The following is a 25711-nucleotide window of genomic DNA, read 5'->3' as shown; positions in this document are numbered from 1 at the left end:
CAGCAGCCAATGCGAGCTGTGACGCGTTCAACGTAAACGGTCATGTGATGTTCGCACTCCCAAAAATGCTCCAAAGCACCATTTGGAAGCAGCGAGGCCCCAAGATTCTCCCAATGCTCCAGCAGCCATTCAGTGCACACATGTAGTCGTTAGTAATGCATGGATGGTCAAGTACAGGACATATATTCTCAATTTAGTAATGCATGGATGGTCAAGTACAGGACATATATTCTCAATTTAGTAATGCATGGATGGTCAAGTACAGGACATATATTCTCAATTTAGTAATGCATGGATGGTCAAGTACAGGACATATATTCTCAATTTAGTAATGCATGGATGGTCAAGTACAGGACATATATTCTCAATTTAGTAATGCATGGATGGTCAAGTACAGGACATATATTCTCAATTTAGTAATGCATGGATGGTCAAATACAGGACATATATTCTCAATTTAGTAATGCATGGATGGTCAAGTACAGGACATATATTCTCAATTTAGTAATGCATGGATGGTCAAGTACAGGACATATATTCTCAATTTAGTAATGCATGGATGGTCAAGTACAGGACATATATTCTCAATTTAGTAATGCATGGATGGTCAAGTACAGGACATATATTCTCAATTTAGTAATGCATGGATGGTCAAGTACAGGACATATATTCTCAATAGACAGCAGGACACACATCTGTCATTCAACTTGGCAAACACGAGTTCAAGGAAAAGAAAACAAAAGGAATTGTCGTTTTTTGGAATACTTGTTTATTAAAAAAAATGACAGCTTTGAGTCTGGACGCCTCTTGCAGGCGTGTAGTGAAGCCTCGAACAAAATCAATTCTGATAATCTGAACAGCCTCATTGGGCTTGTGATAATTAGGGGTGTTTTGTAACAAAGCTTCCTGGTTGAGAAAAACAGCCCTGGGGGCCCCGGGCGTGGGAAGATGCTAAATATATCAATCAATGACAATGAAGTGGATCAATTCCACCTTGCCCTGCATGCCTGTCTCCCGCCTCCAAACTCGGTGCCTTTCTTTCATAGAACAACGGCATGAACAGAGCAAAACCTTTTGTCAGTCATACAGTCCTTGTCTCAGTGGGTGGCGGCGGGTTAGCTAGCATACACAGAGTGTAACAAAGTAGTAGATGGCGATATAACGGCATATTTTTTCTTAAAAGCCTCATCTCGTAGACCCCATCTGGTGTATGGTCTGGCCCCATGACGCATGCATGGCGTCTCAAGTCAAGATGCGGCTGAACTCAGGAAAGCCGAGCTTGAAGGAGAAACTAGGAGCCATGATCTCAACGTCTAAATTAGGGATTTGAATGAGCCCAGTCAGTCACATGACGAGCAGGGGGCCATCATTCGCTACACTTGTCTTCTTCACAAACTACTACGAGGGAAAGGATGACGTCTACTGAACTCATGGTACAAAAGGATACGACTCAGCGACACGTAGGAAAGTGAATGACAGCCATGGCAATGCAGCAGCCCACTCGGAGAGTATTCCACTCGGAGTGTCCCTCAGAGCTGAAACCTCCAGCAGAGGTGTCCCAGTCTGTCAATGTTCTTGTGCAGGACACTGTGAATGGGCGACACATATCGTGCCACGTCTCCGTCCCGAGAGAAGTCTCTGCAGAACAGACCCTTCTCCGGGTTGAAGACGAATTTCTGAGGCATGGGAGCATTGGCCCGCACGTACTCCCACACAGCCAAGAGCAGCAGTCTGACCTCGAAGGGCGCCAGGTGTGAAAAGGCCTCGTGGACGTTAGCCAGCACGGGAGGCAACAGCTGGCCCTCTCCCATGCAGGACACCAAGAGGCAGGAGGCCTGGAGGTGCCACGGGGAGTCGGCGGATGAGGCCTCACGAGATGCCTCCCAGTGGGCCAGCAGAGTGGCCAGGAGGCCCCTGAGCACGGCCGAGCAGTAGCAGAGAGCCGGGCGTCCTGCGGCCACCACCTGAAGCAGGGGGAAGAGGACGGGGTGGGCCTCGAAGCAGCGCCGGATGTGAATGTCTCGCTCCACCGTGGTGCGGGCGTGTTCCTCCGGAGGCCAGGACAGTTCCCCGTTGGCCACGTCCGGACATACGTTCTCCACCAGTGTGACCGCCACAACTTTGGCTGCCTCGGCGTTGATGGGCGGTGCTTCGTTGGGGTCTGACGGTGGCCGTGAGCCGTTGAGACCGGAGGAGGTGCAACACCGGACCACGACGGTCAGCAGAGTCTGGATGTTCTAAAGAAGACAAGAAAAACAAGGCGTGGATGAGACGTGAACTCAGGCCAGCAGAAGCACTTGGCTGCAGTGGGCCCATGTGTCCTGGGACCAAAGGCCGTGTGTTGAAGACCCCGCTGTATGTACACACACTAAAGACCTGACGAGACTATCATGAGGTACCGTTGAACCGTGTCTGGGGAATTGAGCTTTTGCTGAGCTGCGCCCCCCCCCCCCCGGTCAACCAACTCCCCTGAGGTTGTAGAAGACCCCCTCCACACAAATGAACTCTCCTGCGATAGCACCAAGGTGAAAATGTAGTTTACCTGCATGACCCCAGACGGGTCAGCCTGGCTTGTGGGGGTGTGCATCTTCAGTCCCTTGCCGATCACCCCGGCGTGAAACACAGACCACACGCTTCCAGAGAAGTTGACGGTGGTCCCAAAACGACAGTTGATATCCAACAGGGAGGCTCCAAGATCAGGGGATCCAGCCCGTGACGGCGCCAGAGTGCCCACCATGTCCGCAATCTGCCCCCCGAATAGGTCAGCGTTGCCCTTGTGCAGCACCCCCTCCACCAGTTGCTGAAGCACCGCCTTGAGAGCGAGGGGCGAGTACGCGGCAAAGCGGGACAGCATCTGCACGGAACAAGAGACGGCCTCAGCTGACCGCCCACCGTCTCTCCCCGCCTTCCCCCGCCACCGCAGAGCCAGAAAGAAGTGAGCGGCAGCGGCACGCGAGAGCAGGAGGAGGTGCGCCGGGGAGGAGGCGCGAGGGAGCGGACTGGCCGCCAGGAGACGCGCCGCAGCGTGGGACACTGCCGGGTCGCCGTGGAGAAGGAGGGGGCTGAAATGGTGGAGGTGCACAGAGACGGCGGATCCCACCTGGACGGCCATGGTGGACCGAGCGTCCAGTGTTCCTCTTCCGTCTTCATCCCGGCTCTGAACGACCGTGGCCAGGTTTAGCAGCAGCTGCCTCAGCTGCCGGGGTCCCGGGATGTGCGTGTGGACCTGGGCCACGCAGTGAGCCACAGCCGCCGGAATCAGCCCCGCCATGCAGGACGACAGGTTGCTGTGGAGCTGCCAGGCCAGCGCCAGCTCCTCGGGGTTGCGGGCCTGAGTGAGGAGCTGACAGAGGGTCTCGGTGGCCACACTCGGGCCCCCGTACACGGACAGCAGGCAGAGGAGTTGATGCAACCAGAGGTGACGCTTTCTCTCCAGCCTCAGGGTCTCGGCGCACAGCTGGCCCACAAGCGTCTGCAGCTCCTCCAAGAAGGGGATGACAAGCTGCGGCTGATGGGAATGGGGGGAATGGTGGGGGTGGCCGTCTGCTCCTTCCGAACGGTTGTACACCAGCTTGTGAAGGTGCAGGAGAAGCATTTGCAGCAAGCTGTCGCAGCCTTCCCTGACCCCTTCATGAGGGGACGGCGTAGGACCGGAGATGATGACCGAGGCTGGCGTGGCCGTGTCTGCCAGAAAACGGAGGACCCGAGCCCCCCCTGAGGGACTTTGGCAGATCAGGTGGACGGCCAGGCCCAGCATGTTATCCAGTTCTTCTCTTGGGAGACCCTGCAGCAAAGCGTGCAACTGGAGCAGGACGGGGGGGCGCAGCAGCTCCACCAGCTCTGCAGACACGGCGCCAAAGAGATTTGGGGACATGGCGGCGAGCTGGAGGAGAAACGGGACAGCGGCTCGACGTAGCTGAGGGGAACCTTCCCAGGAGGCTGAGGAAGAAGTAGGAGACAACGGGCTGGAAGGACTCAAGCTCTCCTGGAACATCCTGAGCAGCTCTTTCCGGATGCTGTCCGAGTGGTGTGCGGCCAGATGTCCCAGGATTCCCACCACTGAGCCGATCTTTGGCACCTTGCTGCCCTTGTCCGCTCCGTTCACCGCCAGCCCTTGGTCCTTGGAGCCGCAGGAGCAGAAGTCTTTGAGTCCGCAGGCCAGGACCCGACTGATTATCGTCCCGGGGAAGGCGGAGCCAATGTGCGCCACCACCCAGTCGAAATGTGGCGAATGCTGCACGGAGGTGTCCAAGAGCGCGTCCACGCAGGCGTCGGGGCACCAGGCCAGCATGGCGGCCAGGCACTGGGAGTAGGCCTCCATGAGGGAGCGAGTGGCAGCACAGGACATCCAAAGCTGGAGGAGCTCGTTGAGGCTGGAGGAGTGGGGGGCGACCCTCCGAGCGGCGTGCTTGCTGCTCAGCTGACCCAGCAGGTCCACCGCCCAGCCGGCCACTAGCGGGGCCCAAGCCCGGGGGTTGAGTCCAATAAACTCAGACAGCACGCCATGAACCTCCTGTGGACACACAGACCACGTGGGACAGGGTTAGAGCTGGACCGCCTGACCTTTATTGGCTTTCTTTCCAAACTAAATCGCTGGAGAGACTGGTTGATCTGATGGATCCGGTTGATCTGATCTGAGATGGATCTGATGGATCCGGTTGATCTGATCTGAGATGGATCTGATCTGAGATGGATCTGACGCCGCAATACAACATTGGTTACAAGTACATTTAGAGCTCAGGAACAAAGCCTAGCCTAGCCTTAGCTATTTGGGGTTTGTCTTATCTTCCCACCTGAATGATGTCCTCCAGGTTGGAGCTGACGCCAGAACCGGGGTCAGCCTCCCTCTCCAGGCTGTGCAGAAAGGCGGAGACGTGCTCGTCGTAGACGCCCCTCAGGTGCTCCAGCACGGCCCCTCGACAGGCCGGGACAGAGCGCAGCAGGCGCACGGCGCAGCGGGCGTGTTCCCGGACGCTGAGCTTGCGCCCCTGGACCGTGTCCACGCCGCTGATGAAGGACTTTATCTCCTGAGACAGTTCCTGGCCACTACCGAGACAAATGCAAGCAGAATGTGAGGAAGGCAGGAGAGTCTGGAGCTACGGTGGAGTAGCGGCTAGCATGTCAACGTCACTGACACGGCTGTATCCCCGCAACAGCTGTGTGCCACAAATGGCCCCCGGCTCGCACTTTAGACACCGCTGAGTTAAAGGCCCTGTTCAAATGGGAATACTCATTTTTGTTCTATGGGGTTGAAAAAGAGTTTTCCCATTTGTACTGGATGACAAGGACTTGCATCCAAATGGGAAGGGGCGGGACAGGAAGGAGCGGGACAGGAAGGAGCGGGACAGGAAGGAGCGGGACAGGAAGGAACTGGCAGGGAAGTCTGGGTGAACACCAACATGCGGCGCTGTGGCCAGACAGCAAACCATAGAAGAAGAAAGAGTTGGTGGTCTGCTCTCCAAGGCTAGACGTGATGAAGCGGAATGCCGTGGCCAGTCCTTGCGGAGAATAAGATCAGGGCAATGTGGACCGGGCTGAGCCCTGACAGTCCAAGCATTACTTGGGCTTCTTTTCAAATTCCGGTGATGACGTCGCGGCGGCGTCACCGTCCCAGAAGGCCGTTTCCGGGTGGAAGCGAGGCTGAAACCATAAAATGGTTTGCCCTTTAGACCCAACACCTTTCCTAAATTGGGCGTTGGTGTGAAGGGTTGATTTGATGTGTGCCAGCCTGTGATTGACAGGTGACCGGGCCGGGTGTACCCCCACCGCAGGACAAAAATGAAATGGAAAGGCAATAAAAACGTATTTATCAGTACAAAGCAGAAACCAGGTAGTAGTAGTAGTGGTGGTGGCAGTAGTAGTAGTAGTAGTGGTGGTGGTAGTAGTAGTAGTAGTAGTGGTGGTAGTAGTAGTAGTAGTAGATAGTGCTCTCGTCTTATCTGGAAGAAATAAAAATGTGTTGACCTTCGTAAAGCAACATTTTAGGTTTTCACATTTCCAGTTGCTCCCAGTACACAACCAGCACTTCTTATTCAGACTGTCAAACAGGGCAAATATAGGAACGTAGTAGTACATAATGTGTATGCTGGTGACAAAATACAAATAAATAAAATACATATGTACGGTGTACGATATAACATTCGGTAGCGTGTTCGCTAGTAGACGACGGGCGGTTCTCGCCGCTCACCTCAGGACGGTCTGCGGCGTGTGAGTGTGGGAGCTCGGCATCGCTTTCAGGGGGCTCCCGTCAAACACCAACGACATGTTTGCTCTTTTAGCATCCACCTTCTACATCAACACGCTCCCGGCGGCTATGGGGGACCGAGACGGACTCCTTTAGCTCACCGGCCTCTGGCAAACTACACACCATAGACGCTCCTTGGCCGGAAGTTCCTTCTCCTTCGATGGTGGTGACCGGAACCCATCGCGGCCTGTCGATGATCACCAGCGCCATCTGGCGCCCGTCTGGAATATTGCTTGCTTTCCTCCCGGCCTGCTCTGGCTTGCGTCTTAATTCGTCCCACCAGACCAGCTTTTATTTCACGGTTCGCTCACGGATGACAAAATCTAAATATCCACAACAAAAGGAACACAAAACGACTTGCAGAAAAATAGATTCTTATAATGCTTATTATTACATGGGTAATGATATATATATAGGTATATATATGTATATATATGTGTGTGTTTTAAACATACGAGACGACTACAAAAATCTAAAGCTATACTGTTAGGACCTGGATTAAGTGAGTTCTGCAATGGTTTAGTGTTGCAGACACGCTTAGTGGGGTACAGGATTCTGGATTGAGCATGTCTGGAGAGGAGTAGGAAGAAGCCCTGGAATCCATCCCTGATCATTCCCTCACACCATCCCTTTGCATATTGGCACACAGACACCATTTCCCTTGTTCCATGCTCTTTACTGTACAGTAGGCTTTGTCCACCCGTGGAGTCCAGCCACCTTGACGTTGCTCCAAATCCCTTGCAATACACTAGGAAGACCATCCTTGACCTTCTTCTCTTCCAGAGCTCCAAATCCCTTTCAATACACTAGGAAGACCATCCTTGACCTTCTTCTCTTCCAGAGCTCCAAATCCCTTTCAATACACTAGGAAGACCATCCTTGACCTTCTTCTCTTCCAGAGCATCCGCTTCTCCTTCCAGCCCGTCTGTGATAGCAATTCCGTGTTTGGGGAAGGAAGAGTTCACGTCCTGGCTGGCCACCGGTCCAGGGCGTATCCTGCCTCTCGCCCGGTGTGGGCTGGGATAGGCTCCAGCATAGCCCCGCCACCCTGAAGATAAGCAGCATAGGAGACGGTGTCATCCGGCAGCCATGCCAGTGAAGGTATCCCTCACCTGATGTTTTAGCCGTCCAGATGGGTTGGTAGGTTTTAGTAAAGCTGAGCACCTCATCTTGTCATCTTGTTCCTCCTATGTATCCGCGGCGCGTCACTGTCCTCAGTCGAGTGTTTGGATGTGGGCTCTTATTTAGTGCAGCTTTGATATGGAATCTGAATATAGTCCATATTTGTAGACCAGCAGTTATTATGATCTTCCTCGTTCTCATCTGCAAAGCGCCTGCATGCATTCCTGGACAGGCACCATGGAATGATGCTTCCCACAGCATGTCCAGAGCAAATACATCTGCTGGGTTTGACTCCAGTGCAAGTCTTGGAGAAATGAAAGAAAGAAAGGAAAAAATAAAGGAATACAAAAGGGTTGCGAGCTCATGACTGGTGTCAAAGTAAAAGCACACCAACACGGAGCTTCTCGTCCAAAACCATCAACATCAAAACGCAAACTGTCCCCGGGGTCTCTCTAGGCCGGAACTATATGACATTTCACCTTTTATTATGGCGCGACTTTTATTTTGAAGGAAACGCTCAGCTGATCTCTGACGGCTCAGCTTAAAAAAGGCGACGTGACTTTGTTGACGAGGTGCGACTGTTCGATCCGCCGGACGGCTAGCAGCGACAGACGGAAGGTTAGCACAGCCTCGGTCAACTGCTCTCCTCCTGGCTTCCTTCCGGCCAGCTGATGGTAGATCATGCTAACGATGGCTTTGCTGTTCTTCTGGCTTCCTTCCGGCCAGCTGATGGTAGATCATGCTAACGATGGCTTTGCTGTTCTTCTGGCTTCCTTCCGGCCAGCTGATGGTAGATCATGCTAACAGCAACTTTCCTGCTGTATTTATAATACTTGCTAACAGTATCCCGATCCGAGTCCACTCACTTTCTTTAATTGAAATTGAAGCTTCAAACTAACTCGGTTTTCATGAAAATAACAATATGACAATATGACAATAAGGGTAGCGTAGCATAGCATACTGTAGCGTAGCATAGCATACTGTAGCATAGAGCGTGGTGTATTGCAATAGAATGATTGTCTAAGGTTGGTCTCGTGTGCTTTGTTGACAGGAAGGAAAAGATGGCAGCATCCGTAAGAAAGCTCGTCCAGTTGAAGCCATCCAGTGTTTTGATGTCATTCCGTGTGGATGTCTGATTGTGTGTGTTTTTCCTCCCTGGAGGACTGTGATGAGAAGGTCCAGCCTGGGGACATGGTGGAGATCTTCCGTGGCAGCTACCAGCACTGGGCCTTGTACGTGGGCCACGGCGCTGTTGTTCATTTGGCCCCACCCTGTAAGTGGCTCTTCCACCCTCGCCTAAGAAGCCCCCCCCTCTATGACTGCAATAAAAGTGTTAGACATCCAAGGGGCAGAATGCCCATGATGGGCAGTGCACGCTAAGGTCCTCATAGATTTACATGTCAAGTCATTTTTGGATGGAGTTCTACTTTGCAACTTTGGTCTTTGTATGACTAAAGTGCCGGTGCCGGTCCTTTCCTTATTTTGCTGATGGTTCCACGCTACGAGGGTGATCATGTGACGTATCATGGATGGAAACACAGATGACGGATCTAACCAATGCCTGCCCCCTCCTGAGTACACTGAATAAGACTTACTTGACTTACTTAAGTACTGTACAGCCACCTTTACCACATACTCTATACTAAGGTATACTGTCATACAAATACTCGCTTTGTCTGACATTTTAGCTTCCAGCTACAAACATTCCAAGTCCATTCAAAGTGACATCACCATGTGCCTGCAGCCGAGTGTGCAGGGGCGGGCCCCGGCAGCAAGATGTCCATCTTTGCGGACAGAGCGCTTGTGAAGCGAGAGGAGCTGTGGGAGGTGGTGGGGAAGGACCGCTACAGAGTCAACAACCACCTGGACCACAAGTACAAGCCCCGCCTGTCCGACGACGTGGTGAGGGAGGCCCTGGCGCTGGTGGGCCAGATGCTAAGCTACTGCATCATCAGTGCCAACTGTGAGCACTTTGTCACCAACCTGCGTTACGGCAAGCCCGAGTCCCGGCAGGTCGGTAAACATGACCTTGATGGGCGGCGCAGTCACTGATATTTGGTTGTTTGCAGGTGCGACAAGCGGGAGAAGCCATCTTGCTCACGGGGGTGACCATGAGTGCCGTAGGCTTGGCGGTTGCAGCGCTACTTGGACTCATCAGTAGCAAGGACAAGGACGGCCACAAACACTAACATTTCTACCAGGGGTGCAAATCAAGCGCTCCTTTCCCCCCTCCTGCCTGTCCTAACTTCTCCTGAGCTCACGTTCGCTGTTTCACACACATGTTGCATCCTAGCTATAGCTAAATACCACATGATGAGGAAGCCATCATAAACATAAAACATGCTAGCTGTAGCTAAATACCACATGATGAGGAAGCCATCATAAACATAAAACATGCTAGCTATAGCTAAATACCACATGATGAGGAAGCCATCATAAACATAAAACATGCTAGCTGTAGCTAAATACCACATGATGAGGAAGCCATCATAAACATAAAACATGCTAGCTGTAGCTAAATACCACATGATGAGGAAGCCATCATAAACATAAAACATGCTAGCTATAGCTAAATACCACATGACGAGGAAGCCATCATAAACATAAAACATCCTAGCTATAGCTAAATACCACATGATGAGGAAGCCATCATAAACATAAAACATCCTAGCTGTAGCTAAATACCACATGATGAGGAAGCCATCATAAACATAAAACATGCTAGCTATAGCTAAATACCACATGATGAGGAAGCCATCATAAACATAAAACATGCTAGCTGTAGCTAAATACCACATGATGAGGAAGCCATCATAAACATAAAACATGCTAGCTATAGCTAAATACCACATGATGAGGAAGCCATCATAAACATAAAACATGCTAGCTATAGCTAAATACCACATGATGAGGAAGCCATCATAAACATAAAACATGCTAGCTGTAGCTAAATACCACATGATGAGGAAGCCATCATAAACATAAAACATGCTAGCTGTAGCTAAATGCTAAGTGCCAAAGGTCTGCCAGAGACTAACCAACAGGGACACAAGCGGTGCAGCAACTACTCGTCCATCTAAAGTGAAACAAGTCAGTGTAAAAACGTGATGGCGTCTTGGTATCATATGGTATTGCTTTGCTATTTATTTCCAAATTTAAGCATTGAGCAGCAAAGCCCGACACAAAGCAGAGGACACCAAGTATGCTGATACTACATTATGTTTGAGAGGAAAGTACTGCTGCACACCACAGCAATAGTATTAGTCCACAATTAGTCGTTTCATAGAACTTAGAGATCTATTCCAACCTGACACCTTTTATATGTGACTGGAATTAAAGCAACTGTATGATCTCTTGGTGGAGGTCTTTATTGACATGCATCCATGCCGACGGCCATCCGTGGGCTGTGTACAGTATACATAGCACGGGTGAGTACATGCCCCACATTGTACTACACAATACACTCATCCAAAGAATGCAAATCTCAGGCAGACATCCAAAATGCAAGAGAGACAAAAGCAGTTTATTGTGAAGAAGCATTCAAGTGAAATTCACCCAAGTTGAAAAGGCTAAATGTGGACTCAATGTGATTTAGTGTGAAAACTGTGGATTTTGCTCCAAGCGCAGAACTGTGGAGATATCTTCTCCATTCGGCAAGTGCATGAGAAATGCATAGAGCAAAATATGGACTTCTGTATAATGTTGGTGGAGCTCACCAAGGCCTGTCCAGCACGACACCCAGCTACCCACATAGCTCAGGGCGGATAGAGCTGTCGCCCTCCCCCGCTCCTCCGTCTATGGATGCGAGACACGGACCGGGAACTAGCATCAAGGCCATGTTACTGAAAGGCCGGCTTCCAGGCTTCCATGGGTTGGCCACGTGATCCGGATGGATGAATGGCCAGTTGACTTCGGGAAAGCGGAACCAAGGCAGACCACGCAAAGGATGCAAGGACTGCGTGAAGTCCAATATCAAACACTCCGGCGTTCCTCCCAAACAGCTGGACACCACGGGCAGGCCGGGGGGGCTGGCATGTCCGGGCGCGTGACAACTTCAAGGAGAAGAGGCGAGCCGATGCCACTGCAGCACGGGCAAGAAGAAAGGCGTTAACCACCGATCCTGACCAACCCGGACAGTTACCACAGCATTGAAAACGGCCATGGGAGTCTTGCTTGGGTGGATCACAGTCCACATGATGGATGGTGGCTAATGTACGATACGCTCCCGGCACCGCCATTCAGGCGGCGTGTGCTCTACCTTGGAATGGAACCTGGGATGCGAGCCATCAAAGTCAGTCAAGGCACACACATTTCAAAAAGGTCAAAGACTGGTGAAATTCTACTTCCACAGGACCAGCTCTGATGAATCCTTCCATGGCAACCTGCTACTTCAACCTCTGGGTGCGCTCATGCTGCTGCCAGGCCAGAGTGTCACGCCTCTAACTGGTCCATGTCTGCCATTCCCACGTCAATGTTTGTCAGGTCCCATCCATACATATACTTTTTTATTTGATAAAAATATGACTTTATGTACATTTACTATACAAGTGGGCATGTGACTTGTTATTGGAGCAAATATTGTGTCATCAGGCTGCCTTGTCCTCCATTAGACAATGTCAGGCCATGTAGCAAGTATGTATGAGTATGACAGTATGTCTGATAGCGTATACGGTACATATACGGTACATATACGGTACATATACAGTACATATACGGTACATATGGATATGTTGCCCATGGCTCAAAGGGAATGTGGAGCCTCCATCACTGTGGCCGAGTGAATGTGGGTGTTACCTGTCACAAAACTCTCCTCACCCACTCAGTCCAGTTTGCGTGCACCCAGCTTGAGGGGACCTTTGGTGGCTTTGCGCTCCGCCCGTTTGGCCTCCAGCTCTTTCCTCCTCTCCTCTCGTTTCTTCTTGGAGAGCTCGGCCCTGCTGGGACCTGCCAGGTGGAGGGAGAGCACACAGACACTGAGACCGGGTCCAGCAACAACATTCACCGTCAAGTCTTACCCTGACTTCCATCCACCGACTCCCACGTGTCCTCGGTGGCCCAGTCTCCGGTGGCCTCCGCACCCCAGCCCTCTCCGGGCTGCCAGGAGGAAACATCACATGAAACCAATGGCTCACTCTTCTCCTTCCTCCTCCACTCACACTAGCATCTCTTCTTCCTAGCAATGGCTTCCATGTTCTCACAGGAGACAATATTCTACAGGTATGTGCCTTCGGTCTAACATGTCCGCTACTGGAGGGGTTCTTTTGGACTTGGTATTTCAGCAACATGCTACTAACATGGCAGTGGTTCGTTTCTCTGAGGGCTTGCACGTCTACCTGCTCCATCCTCAGCGTGGTGTTTCTCTGTGCCACAGAAGCAAACGGGTCGTTGTGATTGGCTGCTTTGCTCCCACTGCCGCCGTCCCAGTTGTACTCGCTGGCCAGGCGCACCCCTTTGGGCAAAGGGATGGCCGTCTCCTCCTCGGCCCAGTCGTCGCCCCAGCCCTCCTCGCCGGCCCAACTCCGGCCTTGGCCTTCCTTCTCGTTGGACCGGCTGTCATCTGCGTCCCAGCCGGAGCTGCTCCAGTCCGAACTCTGCTTCTCTCCCGACAGGCCCGCCTACACGAGCGACACCATGGCAGAGGAATATTAGCCAGACCCTTTCAGCCCAAAGGCTTCTTACAGGGGACTTACTTCTCCAAGGCTGCCGCTCTTCCTGGATGTCTCTGCTGACCAGTCGCACTTCCAATCCTCCTTCTCACTTTGCTGGGTGGGGGAAACGATGGCACGTCAGGACAGGGAACAACACTACAGACCACAGTACCCTGTACTAGTACTAGGGAACAACACTACAGACCACAGTACCCTGTACTAGGGAACAACACTACAGACCACAGTACCCTGTACTAGGGAACAACACTACAGACCACAGTACCCTGTACTAGGGAACAACACTATACGCCACAGTACCCTGTACTAGGGAACAACACTATACGCCACAGTACCCTGTACTAGGGAACAACACTATACGCCACAGTACCCTGTACTAGGGAACAACACTATACGCCACAGTACCCTGTACTAGGGAACAACACTACAGACCACAGTACCCTGTACTAGGGAACAACACTACAGACCACAGTACCCTGTACTAGGGAACAACACTATACGCCACAGTACCCGGTACTAGGGAACAACACTATACGCCACAGTACCCTGTACTAGGGAACAACACTATACGCCACAGTACCCTGTACTAGGGAACAACACTATACGCCACAGTACCCTGTACTAGGGAACAACACTATACGCCACAGTACCCGGTACTAGGGAACAACACTATACGCCACAGTACCCGGTACTAGGGAACAACACTATACGCCAGAGTACCCACAGTCATAAAAAGCAGGGAATGATGCCTCTCTTGGGGAAAGCCTCTCTGCTGCTGTACACAGACTACTTTAAAGTGTATCTGGACTAGCGTGAAATGTGAGGGGTGTACTTTTGTCAGATACTGTGTGTGTACACATACAATTCCAGGTACCTCTAAACTCCCCCAGTCCTCCTCGTCATCCCAGCGCTCTCCTGGCTCCTCCTCATTGGCGGCAACATGGAGCGTCTGTGATTGGTCCACTGAGCTTGAGGCAGCACTGCTGGTCACGGGGTCGTGCAGGTTTTTATCTCCAGAAGCTAAGACAGGATACAGCTCGTGTTTTCTGTGACCCACATGACCTTCCCCACCCTAAGCCCAGAAATCCATTCATTTCTGTCATCAGTGGCTTACTGATAGCCGGATTGGCGCCGCCGCCGGCATCGGAAGTCCCGCCATCTTCTGTCCCTGGTGCGTTGCGGATCAACTTGGACGTCAGCGAGGACATCCCAGTCACAGCCCAGCCGGTCCAGCCGGAAGACGTACCGGCAGGCTGGGCACACGCACCAACATCCTTTTCTGCACGACAAGAAGAACAGAGAAACTCTTCACCAACCTGAGAGACGAGTGACGCAAACTCAGCGGCCAGACCATTAGGAACACCGCAGCCACCAGCGTACGATGAGAGATGTTTCTGCTGTGTAGTACCTATCTCAGACAGCTTGGTTGGATCTTCAGACACAGTTTCCAGCTTGGAGAGAAAACTCCTGATGGCTTTGAAAGCCTGGCAGAGAGAGCGGCAGAGTAAGAGGAGAACGGATGATGTGGTGGACGAGGCCGAAACCAGCTGGAAGAGACTACCTGCTCCCTCACGCTCTTGTCAGGGTCCACGGTAACGGCACACAGCGTGGGCAAAATACGAGCGGCGACCTCGGCCAGGCTGTAGTAGTTGTGTGTGGCGGCGAAGCCCAGCACGCCAGCGGAGCGCGACGCCGCAAAGGGGTCTTTTGTTGCTCGTGAGAAGGCAGAAATCAGAACTCGCTGTCTTGTCTGTGAAGGACAGGGGGAGGTAGGGCCAGGTCCACAACAAGACCGACTGTCAATCATCATCAAGCGCGTCCTTTCATCCCGGCCTGCTGCACAGGCACAGCATTCTACCAGGGGCTGCTGCCAACAGGCCCGAGTACTGTCGTAACGTTTGATCCCATACGCCATGCTATCTTGATATGCTGCTCTTGGACCACCCACACTTTGGAGCGTGATTGCATTCCCCTCCCCCGTGGCTTACCCCGGCGTTGAGGTAGGAGGCGATCTTGCCCAGGCAGACGGTGGTGTTGCATCGGATGGGGCCCTGCTCGTCCCTGGCCTGCAGTCTGGCAAAGTGGCGCATCAGATCCTGGTTCAAGTTGCTCTGGTTGAGTTTGGGAGCCAGCAGCAACATGGACTGAGCAGAGGGAGGGAGGAGCAGCGTCAGACAGACGTCAGGTTGACCGTGTTTGACGTGGAAGAAAGAACACCGACCTTGACAGTCTGTTCCCTGATGGCAGGGTTGGTGTCAGTGAAGCCGTGGACAACATGAGGGAAGATCTGGGAATTGACCGCTGCATCACTGAGGTACTGAATGAACTGCTCCATCTAGGAAGCAAAGAGGAGAGTAAGCCGTGGCTGTCTTCTTCTGTTCATGTCAATAAGTAAGAACTTTAGACAATCCGGCACCTGTTGGAGCAGTCGGATCCTCATGGCCCGGTCTGTGGAGGAAAACATCTTGACGATGACCGGGATGATCTTCTGCTGGTATTCCTCTGCACACAGGAACTTGCCCACCTGGCACACCCAGTTCAAACATCCCTTACATGACGCCAGTTCAATCACTGAACTAATGTTGTGGTTGGGGGCGGTTATTAATCAACTGCAGAAAGCACCAGACGCCTTGAAAGGTACAAGCCATCAAGACCACCATTTAACTTGTGAATGCAGTATTCTACGTTGGTCACTAGGTGGCAGTAATGGCCAGCACCAGACTGCACACCATGAGAATAATAATAATAGAAGCTACTGCTAACTCCAAAGACCTGCCTGCCACCCATTCCGCTCCCCTGCCAGGGGACGTGGGCTCATCCTGCCTGTCCATAGAAAATGGATGGATGGATATCAGCCAATACAAATGTAAAGGTGACTATAGGGATGTCACTCATGTATTTTATTATTGTAAATAGGTTTTTAATCCCATAACTATGAACATATTCCATTCATAAAGAAGGAATACTACTGTGCAAAATACAAATGATCTGGTCGGGTCGGAATAAATGAGGGATTACTGTCATTCCTTTCTTGGGAAAAGTTGTGATATTGGAACCGCTGAGTGGGCCTGACCTTGAAAAGCGGTGTGAGGACGACAGCGCCGGCATTCCCAAACTCGAAGGCGGTGAGCAGCTGAGGGAGGACCTTGTGCTTACAGAAGTCCTCTGGGAAGGAGTCCAGATTGTCGCTAAGGTCCTGGAAGAACTGCTGCTTCTCAGCCGCTTCCTTGATCTGAGGAAGATTTAGAGACAGCATCCCGCTGTTATTGTACAAGCCATTAGAGGAAGACCTGAGCTGAAGAACTGAATGCTATTATTATCCTAGAATTAGCATCTGGTTGACATCAGCTTCCATGTCCTTGTGTGAGAAAGCACACCTGGATCTCCTCCAGGAAGAGATTGCTCTCCACAAAGCTGTTGCTGAGGAAGCCTCCGGGGCTCCTGCAGTTTTGGAGGAAGCGCGCCGGATTGGGCCGAGCCCGAGGGTTGGCCCCCACCAGCTCGCAGTAGTGAGGGATCAGGGCCTTGGGGATCTGTGGGCGCAGAGAGGAGCTGAAGGCAACGGAGGAGGGACACCAGGTGATGGTGGCATCTTCCAGGAACTTGCCACAGACACCAACCTTCCCCAGTGAGCGAAGAGAAGACGTGCTATTGAGGGGCCCGTTGAACACTTCCCACACCAGACAGCCTAACCGCCACACCTCCCCCGCCCTGCAAAACAGACATACAGCAGCGCCTTGACATCGTTAGTCCCTCCAACGGGGTCCCAGTCCAACCGCGGCACCTTTCCCATAGAAATCCTCAATCCTGAGCAGCCGCCCAAAATGTTCTCACTAAAGACATTTGATAGACAACAATGAATGTTACGTGCAGAAAAGGATGGAACGGCATGGCGGGTGAATGGAAGGGACTTTGGCAACAGGTACCAGAACCTGGACTAGATGAGCTGGTGGACTTGATGTGCTCACCATGTCTCTCCACTGCGGCTCTGACCCTCTGGGGGCTCGTACTTCTCCATGTCTGGGTAAACGGCCTTGGGGGTCGGGAGCGAGGCCCCGCTCGGATCACCCTGCTCTGGGGTGACGTGGTCCAGAGCCCCGAGCTTCCACTCTCCAGCTCGATCAACAAAGACGGCACACAGGCACAGGTTGTTGTGGAGCAGGTGGCAATCGTTCACCAGGAAACTCAGAGCTTTCTGAAAGAGGAGGACAGGGTGAGGGCGTGTTGGAGGATCTGTCCGTGACCAGGCGGATTGTGACCAGGCGGCTCACCACTATCTGATGCAGACCCCAAGAGACCTCCAGCTCACCGGGGCCGTCCTTCAGGTGAACGGCCAGGGGAGTCACCGGCTCAGTTACCAGGTACAGGCTCTTCTCGGTCTGGGAGAAGGTTAGCACGTGACAAAGCCAAGATGAAGTCGAGCACCAGTGGTGGCACACAGGCTCCGTCTCGGCGCTACACAGGAACTAACGGCATCTACTCACATTCACCTGTACACGTGGAATACTGCTACAGACGCACATTTCCCCACCAAACACCAATGTATCTACACATCTACCCACCTACCTACCGACCGATCTGTCCATCTACACACCTACCTACCGACCGATCTGTCCATCTACACACCTACCTACCGACCAATCTACTTTTCTGACCTCAACAAATACAAATACGCGATGCGTTGCATACCCCTACTACCTACCGACCAATCTACCCACCCATTTGTGGTCGGAAAAGTATTTTTATTTGTATTCAAGTAAAATTTAAAATAGCCCATAAATCCACCAATGAACATGTAAGGATAAAATTATAACAACAGTCATAACCTCATGGATGGCTGAACCAAAAACTACTAAAATATCATTGTGAACATGACCCCCCCCCCCAACTTAAAGGTAGCAAGAAGGTACCAAATACCACCGAGTGCATCCAATTCTACCCAAGTTCCCAAGCCTTACTTAACCGTTTGAAGCCAATGTGAACGTTACACTGTCAGCAGCCTAAACGTTAGCGAGCTAATGCTAACAGAGCCAACGGGAGAACGCCCCCCCTCAGAGGTAAATAGCAACTAAATGCATCCCGACGGAATCATCTCCCGGTCAATTCCAGAATGCTAACCACTGCACCGCGGCGGCTCCCCTCATAATATTACAGTTATTCTAATAAAAGTACAACTTTTCCTTTTTCCTCTTCATATCGTGACTTGATTCTTGTAAAATCACTGCCAGAGTTTCCATTGTTGCTGCTGTTGGTGTTTCATAGTTTACTTTTTGGAATGCGCCACAGGCCACATGTAGCCCTGGGGCCGCACTTTGGACACCCGTGGACTACCGTGCTCGGCACGCAAGAGAAGGCGATGCAACAGTGATTAGGAAGTTTTTCTCTAATGTGATGTAGATGATACGGGACACGTTGGAAAGAAAGACATTTTACATCCAAACAAAACAAGGCCACAACCTGCCTGAGCACCACGTGACCTACCTCCAAGCCGTCAACATACGCCAGGATGTTGGGATGGCGAAGGGTCTTCATCCGCTTGAAGGCGGCCTTGGCCAACTGGGTCTGCTGCTCGGATCCCTGGGCCGCCTCGTAGACAAACACCGACACCGGCTCTCCATTGGACTGGTGTGGCGTCAAACAGCAGAAACGTTAGTAGTCGCGTTGTTACCGGAAGCTGGTGAAGCTAACTGCTGTCATTGTCCGGTGACGATGACCACCAGCGCCCATTGACCGGTTTAGCGGTTCTAATCGGGCCAGGTGGGTTGCTTTGGCGCTGCAGGTAAGTAGAAAAGAAAGACTAGTCCGAGTCGGAGCCTTTCGATGTACCAGTTGCAGCTCTTACCGCGGCCAACACCGGGTGACGTGGCGACGACGTGACCAGTATGTACCGAGTCAACAGTTAGCGATGCCGCAATTAATAACACGTCTTCCGCATCGCGCTTTTTGGAATGACATACAACTGGGGTGAAATCGCCATTTATGAACTGAAAAGGCGAACGAGTGCTGATGTTATTCGGCGTGAACAAGCTAACATTTAGCAAAGGGGTCGGCTTTTACCTTTCGTTTCCCCCGATGGAGCGACCATATTCCAGACTTCTCCAGGTTGTCTGGAAGAATTTCATAAGCAAAGTCTTTAACAGGATCCCTGGCAAAAAAAGACCACATCGCCTCTTTCCACCTCAGCAAACACACATAGTCACAACCAGCTCAACACAGAACGGCGAGCTTGGACAGGACGGAAATGATTCCGGACAGAAACCACGTCACTGCATATTAGTTCCGTGGAAATTTGAGGGGGGTTGCTCACAGAAGCGCCACGCTAAGCCACATAAAACATTCAAAATCATACAGGAAAATATATGAAATGTTATTATCCAAGTTCCAAGACGGGCACCACATTGGTAATGGCCAGTCGCCTGGATTGACTGTTTCAATAGACTATACAGGACCAACAGTGTGGCGATGTGAGGAATTTGCTTAGCTAGCTTCGCTTAGCTTACCATCATGGCCTACATTACCTACCCTACACATTTGAATGATAATCGAGCATCACTGTTCAGTACTTATTCTGGACCACCAAAGCAACAACTAAATAGAATCCTATTCATGTGAGCTGCTTATAACAATATTTGAAATTACTCATCGTGGGTTAGACTAAGGTGCAGCTACCATTTAACATATACAATTCATGTCGTATCATAGTTTTATTACAACAATCGACAAGTGCATGCATACACATCACGTAGTACATTCAAGTTATCTTTTATACAGCAGATTTCAAGAGTTGGTTGACATCAAATTTGAGCAGCCTCAACTGTCGGCCATCATTTAGCTCAGTGGTGTCCCAACGTTTTCCCAGCATAGTGAAAAATGAAAGCATGCAACTTTGCCACTTCAATTGTGTACATTTGCTAGGAAGTCATGTCTGAAGAAAAAAAGTGCATCTCAGCTTTGTCATATATGGTAGGTGACAAAGTCTTAGGATTAACTTTGTTGTTTTAAGATAGATTTGTAATTTTCTTTTTGTAATGTGGCTTTAAACGTGCCAAGGTTGTATCAATGGAGTTGGAATGTGGTATTCCGGTGTTTAAACCGTGCCATGGTTGTATCAATGGAGTTGGAATGTGGTATTCCAGTGTTTAAACAGTGCCATGGTTGTATCAATGGAGTTGGAATGTAGTATTCCAGTGTTTAAACTGTTCCATGGTTGTATCAATGGAGTTGGAATGTGGTATTCCGGTGTTTAAACAGTGCCATGGTTGTATAAAAGGTCAAGTTTGAGATAATGAGGTTTGGGCATTGGAAGTGAGCCCTGAAAGAAGTTTGGGATGGTTCTAAACCCTGGCTTACCGTGACGTCACAGTGACCCTTGTGAGGTCACTGGCTCCATTCAGGGGACTCTCATATGGGCATGCCCGGCTACAAGCGAGTGGGACCAATCACAGCAGAGTGGGCATGCCATGGGTGGACTAAATTCAAACTGGCAGGTGGAAGATGTGGAACGCTGTATGGGTGATGTGTGGAGCTACTCTGTAAGGAGTCTGTGCTACTAACATGACTTTTTCGCAAGGATACAATGTTTTAACCATTTCAACTTTGTCATTATTATCCTTATCCATTGTATTTTCCATTTTATATATAGTTTCTCAACCTTATTATAGTGAAACGTTTCTGGATATTTGACTCGTGTATTTTCTAATAGCTGACATTTGAATGTTGCAGTTTGATTTTAGACATGAAAGTAAACATTTTAAATGGTGTCATATGCTCCAAAGCTGAGCAATGACAGCTTTAGCCATCCTGAATCCACGCACAACTAAAAGCAAATAGTGACCAGATTAGCAATATTTCAACGTCAAATAGATTTTCCCCACAGCACTTTGGTAAAGCAAGACACCGCAGGGAATTGAACCCCGTCCCGACCACATCGGGAGTGCCACCACCGGAGTCTTTTGCTTTTTGTTGTTGCTGTATTACGGGCAAAAGCAAAACCTGGAGGAACAAAGCCGGAAGCTTGTTCCTCCAGGAAAAGAAAACCCAACACGACCTGGCCGCTACGCCATCTTGTCACTGCAAGGGTAAGTCTGGACACCAGGCTGAAACTAGAAGACACGCGGTTGCCCCACATCCCAGCATTCCCAGAGCGACACTGTATAGACTCCATATCCATTCGATAAACCTGATACCAGCATCTTGGTGATGCCCGTTTCCTCAAGTGTGATATTTGGCAGGACTCTGGCCTCAAATTGGCTGTAATAAGGGGGGAGAAAAAAAAGACAACAATGAGCCTCCCCTTCCCCTCCCCTCCCCCCACATCAACGTTCACCAGTGCTTGTCCAAAAGGATGTGAATATGGTTGTCGTTTACCGCCAACTGTGGATAGCAAATTAATCACCGGCTACTCTTCCTCGCTGAAGCTCAATTCTTCCAAGAAATTTTAACTAGAAGCAGGCAGAATCAAGGCATTCCACAACTGGTGCAGAGGGTTAAGTAGCGCGTCTCAAGTGATTTATGCTGAAAGAATTCTGTAAGACAAGAGATTGTTGTTCCCCCGCCCCACAAAACGGCCCAAAAGCACAGCATTGCAAGTGTATTGTTACACATTAGGTAGTCATGTTACGCATAGCTGATGTACATGCAGCATGTGGTTTACACTCTAGGCCATGGCATGGAATTAAGGGAACCCAAATGACTTAACTTGACACCCACGACACAAGTGATGCATTAGGGGAAAGAAACTTGCAGCTGGTGATCTTAGTGCCTGGATTCTCAAGTGTTCCATCCCAGGTTAGCCCATCCCAGGCGCCTTAGTGATCAAATTTGGAATTTTTGACCTGAGAAACCAAAATGGAAAGAGGCGCACACACATACACACGCACGCAGACAGAAAGGAGCAGGGCTTCCGCGAAGGACGTCGGGTTCAAGCACAAGCGCACAGAGGGTCGGAACATCATTCAGGGGCTACACATATTGGCCGGCAGCTTCCACAGACGGCTTTGCATTCAGAGGCGGTGAGATCGGAGTGGACAGACGATAACCATCTGAAACAGAGTGATCTACACAACACACCCAGCACAGACACTCATCTTACGCTTTAAGATGCAAAGTTGGCCAAAGAGGAATTCTCTAGTAAAGCATTGTTGATTGGAGGTTAACATTAAGCCAGTTCCAAGGTCATTTTGCTGGCAAATGAGGTCAACATCTTACTACAATGTCCGGATTAGACGACCTCACTGCTGCATCAACCAGCCTGAAAGTCTGAGCTCTGTAAAGAGAAGTTGCAGGGATACCAACAACCACAACCAGCAACACATTTGCGTTGCCAAACCAATTCAAGCTGCACAATGCACAGCCTTCCTCAGCTACTACATTTTGGAACGTCACACAGTTGCGTGGTCGTTGCATTTCACCATACACCTGCCACCTGCACAGTTGCACAAGGGCACGTAGCCGAGGACTAAATGTTCTTCGGAGTCATTTAAACCTGATTCCCGAGCCAAACAGATGGTTGATTTCAAAGGGCTGCGTGTGTCTCATGTTGTCATGGGAATATTTCGTTTCCTCCGTCGGACTGCTCTGTAGAAATCAGAGGTAGACAAGACAACCCCTACAATCCCACAAGATCATAGAACTGACTACTGTTAGCCTTACCCACATGCTTTACTGCAGATACCACAAGCAACGTCCATCAAATGTTCCCGTAGCTCAGGCAGTGCTATGCTAGCGCTACGTCAGTCAAGTCTAGCTTTTAAGATGGGGCAGTTCAGCCCGTTGAACCCATCCCATTGGGAGCTTTAAGGAATATGCTGCTTCAACAACATCGATATTTGATGGATTCCACTTATCTGCCTTCAATTTCCACTTTGAAAGATCAAGGAGGCCGGGTCACATCCGTGCTCTACAAAGCTCCAAGCTTAAATTCCTGAAAAAGCACAAGAGAAGCTCCCCAAAAAGCCCCCCCAATAACAAATGCATACCAGTACTGTATTCAATGGCAACAAGCTATGCATTTATTATGCAAATAGAAAATTGTTTACAAATAGTTGGCGCATTGTATTGTCAATACAAGGGACGTAACTAGTTGAAAGGAAGTTTAAGACAATGACTGTTAAATAGTGAAACATTTCATGATCTTACGTGACGCTCCAAGCGCAAGGAAACATGTACATACAATGAGTTAGGAGACTTCCGGGTGGACGCAGGTATTGGAAAGCGCACAGGACACCGCACACTGAAAATGCAAAGGAAAAAGCCTCTCCCCGCCCAAAATACAAGGCAGTGCAAACCAACAGGAATATCATGTCCTCCAAGGGGACAACTGCATCAAGATATTTGTCTTTGAGTAGTACTTAAATACCGCACTTGTGAACACCAAGGATTTCCGCCATATGCACTGACGTGAAGACGTTGACTTGGCGTAGATTACCGAAGGGCTGGCATAAGTTAATCTGCAAAAGCAACAAAGACACAGCCCCTCCCCGACCCACAAGCAGCATAATGCCTGAACAGAATTGCAAAGACTTTTACCGCACTCCGCATGCGCTCTGGCTACACCAGGTGACTACTTTTTGGGGCTGCTATCCTGCGATGCAAATTGGCCACTTGGATGTTGGGATGTTCTTAGTCAGGCCATTGCCAAGGGAACCTTGAGAGCTGTGGAGTCTAGGAAGAGACTGATTAAGACCCCCCCATCCCACCCTCCCTTCACCCAAGAGATTTGAAAGAAACCCAAATGGAGACAAACTTCGAGTAGGCCTAGCCAATAAAGGACCGCCTCTCCCTCCGGCCGGGGAACTACTTGTGATCGCAGCAGGGTAGAGAATTCCATTAAGACGTTCCTCTCGCCAGCACACTACCGAGGCAGTCGTTACAGCGGACACCACCATCACATGAATCAGCGTACAACAGGAAGGGTGATCAAGGTACGACACGCTTTACAGATAGCCTGGAAAAGGGAAGAGAGATCTGTGCGAGACATTGTGTCCTACAGAAGAAAAGTTGAAGTACAATTAATTTGATTTAACAGGCCCCTTTACAGATACCTCCACCTTTATACAAACCAACGCCTTTGGGATTAATATGAAGCGCTTGCTCCCCGTCCCACCCTCTGGGCACCGGCCGGCTTGCCAACGATGGACTCTGAACGCCGCTACCCTGCCTCTGGCTCCATCTTTTGGACCCCTCTGCTCTTCCCTTCGCTCTCTGGTCCCACCACACCATCTGGTCCTGTCCTGCCTGGCGCCCTCTGGTCCCACCACACGATCTGGTCCTGTCCTGTCTGGCGCCCTCTGGTCCCACCACACGATCTGGTCCTGTCCTGCCTGGCGCACTCTGGTCCCACCACACGTTCTGGTCCTGTCCTGCCTGGCTGGCTCCCTCCTGGTCATCCCCGCGTCGCTGATCCTGTGATCTTCCTCTAATGACTAAGTCCATTCTTCATCTACCACTAAGTCCATTCCTCCCAATAACTCAGTCCATTTTCCAAAAGTGGTATAAAAAAAATTTAAAATAAAAAAAAAATCAGTTGATAGGATAACTCATCTGTTTCTTTGCTCGTGTGGCAAGTTGCGGTTACATCAACAAAGACAAAAACATACTTTGACCAAAATACGCCTGCAATGCCACTGTAGTATAGCTACATTGCCAGTTGATGGCAGCCAGATTGTTTCCATTCATTTGCAAAAGGCACAACATTCCGCCAGTGCAGTGTAAAAATGTTTGCCAAAAAAAGGCTATATGGCAACAAATTATATTCAGCTAATAGCAATTTAGCTACAGTGAGTCAGCCAGAAGGCTGAATGCTTCATTTGTTTTCGTCTTATTTGCCTTGTGGGCCATCAGCACAGTTCAACCATTACCAGGTTGGCCACTGCTTACGTAGCGTGACAAAATTAGCCACCGTTTGGTTCTAGTCACCAGCTCTGTTCATGTCAAACTGCTAACAAGTACAACAATTCTACACTCTAGAAAAGCTACTGACCTTGACAGAGAGGCCGCCATTTTGCTAATGTGCGCCAGTAAGTCTTTCAACGCAACCAATAGCTCAACCAATAGCAGTGAAGACACTACGTCACGACGGCCATCTTGAGACATTAAAAAACAAAAAGAACGCAAGGTAGATAGACCACATTTCCATCATCAAACTAATAAATTAAATAACATTTGGCAGCAACAAAGCGATCAAATGAAAGGTTTGGTAACATAACTGAGAAACAATTGGCCGCAAAAAACACATAACGCCCAACTTTTACACTTGGATCTCTGTCGTTAAAAGGGGAAAATTGCTTTTTTTTAAATGTAGTTCACTTAATATTTCGTCTGACGTAAGATCTGATTAAAAAAAACACCGACCGAAACCGACTGCTGTTCCGTGAAAACATTAAAGCTACCGTTCCTTTCGTTACTCAACAAGCGAAGTAAATTCTACAAACAGCGTCAACAGCATCCTTAACAACAATTAGCTACAAAAATAACCAAACTGGTACAAAAAGGGTCGGTTTCACCTGAGAATCACGAAAGAAGAAGACGAATCAAAGCAATGTGGCGGTGGATGGGCACTGACCTTATTTATACGCTTAGAGTGCGGGTAGGTTACGTATCCATCCGACAGGAAACATACTCCCTCATCTACGAGCCAAATATATCTATACATTGATTCTGTTTGGAGCAAAGTGCGAAT

General features: G+C 50.1%; 3 protein-coding genes across 10 annotated transcripts; 1 reads left to right on the top strand and 2 right to left on the bottom strand.

The window, feature by feature from the left end:
* Window positions 1-172: 172 nt before the first annotated feature.
* Window positions 173-6337, bottom strand: ints5 (integrator complex subunit 5). Its single transcript, XM_058063031.1, has 4 exons — window positions 6188-6337; window positions 4794-5046; window positions 2543-4513; window positions 173-2237 (listed from the first exon to the last, which is right to left on the bottom strand). The coding sequence occupies exons 1-4, from the start codon at window positions 6262-6264 to the stop codon at window positions 1530-1532; spliced, it is 3009 nt and encodes a 1002-aa protein (XP_057919014.1). The 5' UTR covers window positions 6265-6337; the 3' UTR covers window positions 173-1529.
* scyl1 (SCY1-like, kinase-like 1) lies at window positions 5028-25593 on the bottom strand. Of its 5 annotated transcripts, none has more exons than XM_058063037.1 (19): window positions 19090-25593; window positions 18514-18654; window positions 17304-17411; window positions 17001-17227; window positions 16653-16743; window positions 16410-16565; window positions 16106-16264; window positions 15449-15556; window positions 15254-15367; window positions 15021-15176; window positions 14594-14782; window positions 14441-14516; window positions 14147-14311; window positions 13907-14052; window positions 13057-13128; window positions 12700-12981; window positions 12382-12460; window positions 12182-12310; window positions 5028-5046 (listed from the first exon to the last, which is right to left on the bottom strand). In XM_058063037.1, exons 1-18 carry the CDS (start codon window positions 19195-19197, stop codon window positions 12186-12188), a joined length of 2502 nt encoding a protein of 833 aa, XP_057919020.1. In that variant the 5' UTR covers window positions 19198-25593; the 3' UTR covers window positions 5028-5046; window positions 12182-12185. The 5 variants fall into 5 exon arrangements, with proteins under 5 accessions (XP_057919020.1, XP_057919019.1, XP_057919017.1 ...); XM_058063036.1 differs by lacking the exon at window positions 5028-5046 and adding an exon at window positions 7552-7670; XM_058063034.1 differs by lacking the exon at window positions 5028-5046 and adding an exon at window positions 10264-11447 and having other exon boundaries at window positions 12161-12310.
* Window positions 7901-10738, top strand: LOC131110197 (phospholipase A and acyltransferase 3-like). Of its 4 annotated transcripts, none has more exons than XM_058063039.1 (5): window positions 7901-7984; window positions 8418-8439; window positions 8528-8639; window positions 9111-9379; window positions 9436-10738. In XM_058063039.1, exons 2-5 carry the CDS (start codon window positions 8428-8430, stop codon window positions 9553-9555), a joined length of 513 nt encoding a protein of 170 aa, XP_057919022.1. In that variant the 5' UTR covers window positions 7901-7984; window positions 8418-8427; the 3' UTR covers window positions 9556-10738. The 4 variants fall into 4 exon arrangements, with proteins under 4 accessions (XP_057919022.1, XP_057919021.1, XP_057919024.1 ...); XM_058063038.1 differs by having other exon boundaries at window positions 7906-8040; XM_058063041.1 differs by having other exon boundaries at window positions 7958-8098.
* Window positions 25594-25711: the final 118 nt, after the last annotated feature.

The sequence above is a fragment of the Doryrhamphus excisus genome, chromosome 23 (assembly GCF_030265055.1).
Source record: "Doryrhamphus excisus isolate RoL2022-K1 chromosome 23, RoL_Dexc_1.0, whole genome shotgun sequence".
Lineage (NCBI taxonomy): Eukaryota > Metazoa > Chordata > Actinopteri > Syngnathiformes > Syngnathidae > Doryrhamphus > Doryrhamphus excisus.
The sequence above is the reverse complement of the archived record's forward strand: the minus strand, read 5'-3'. Positions and strand labels throughout refer to the sequence as shown.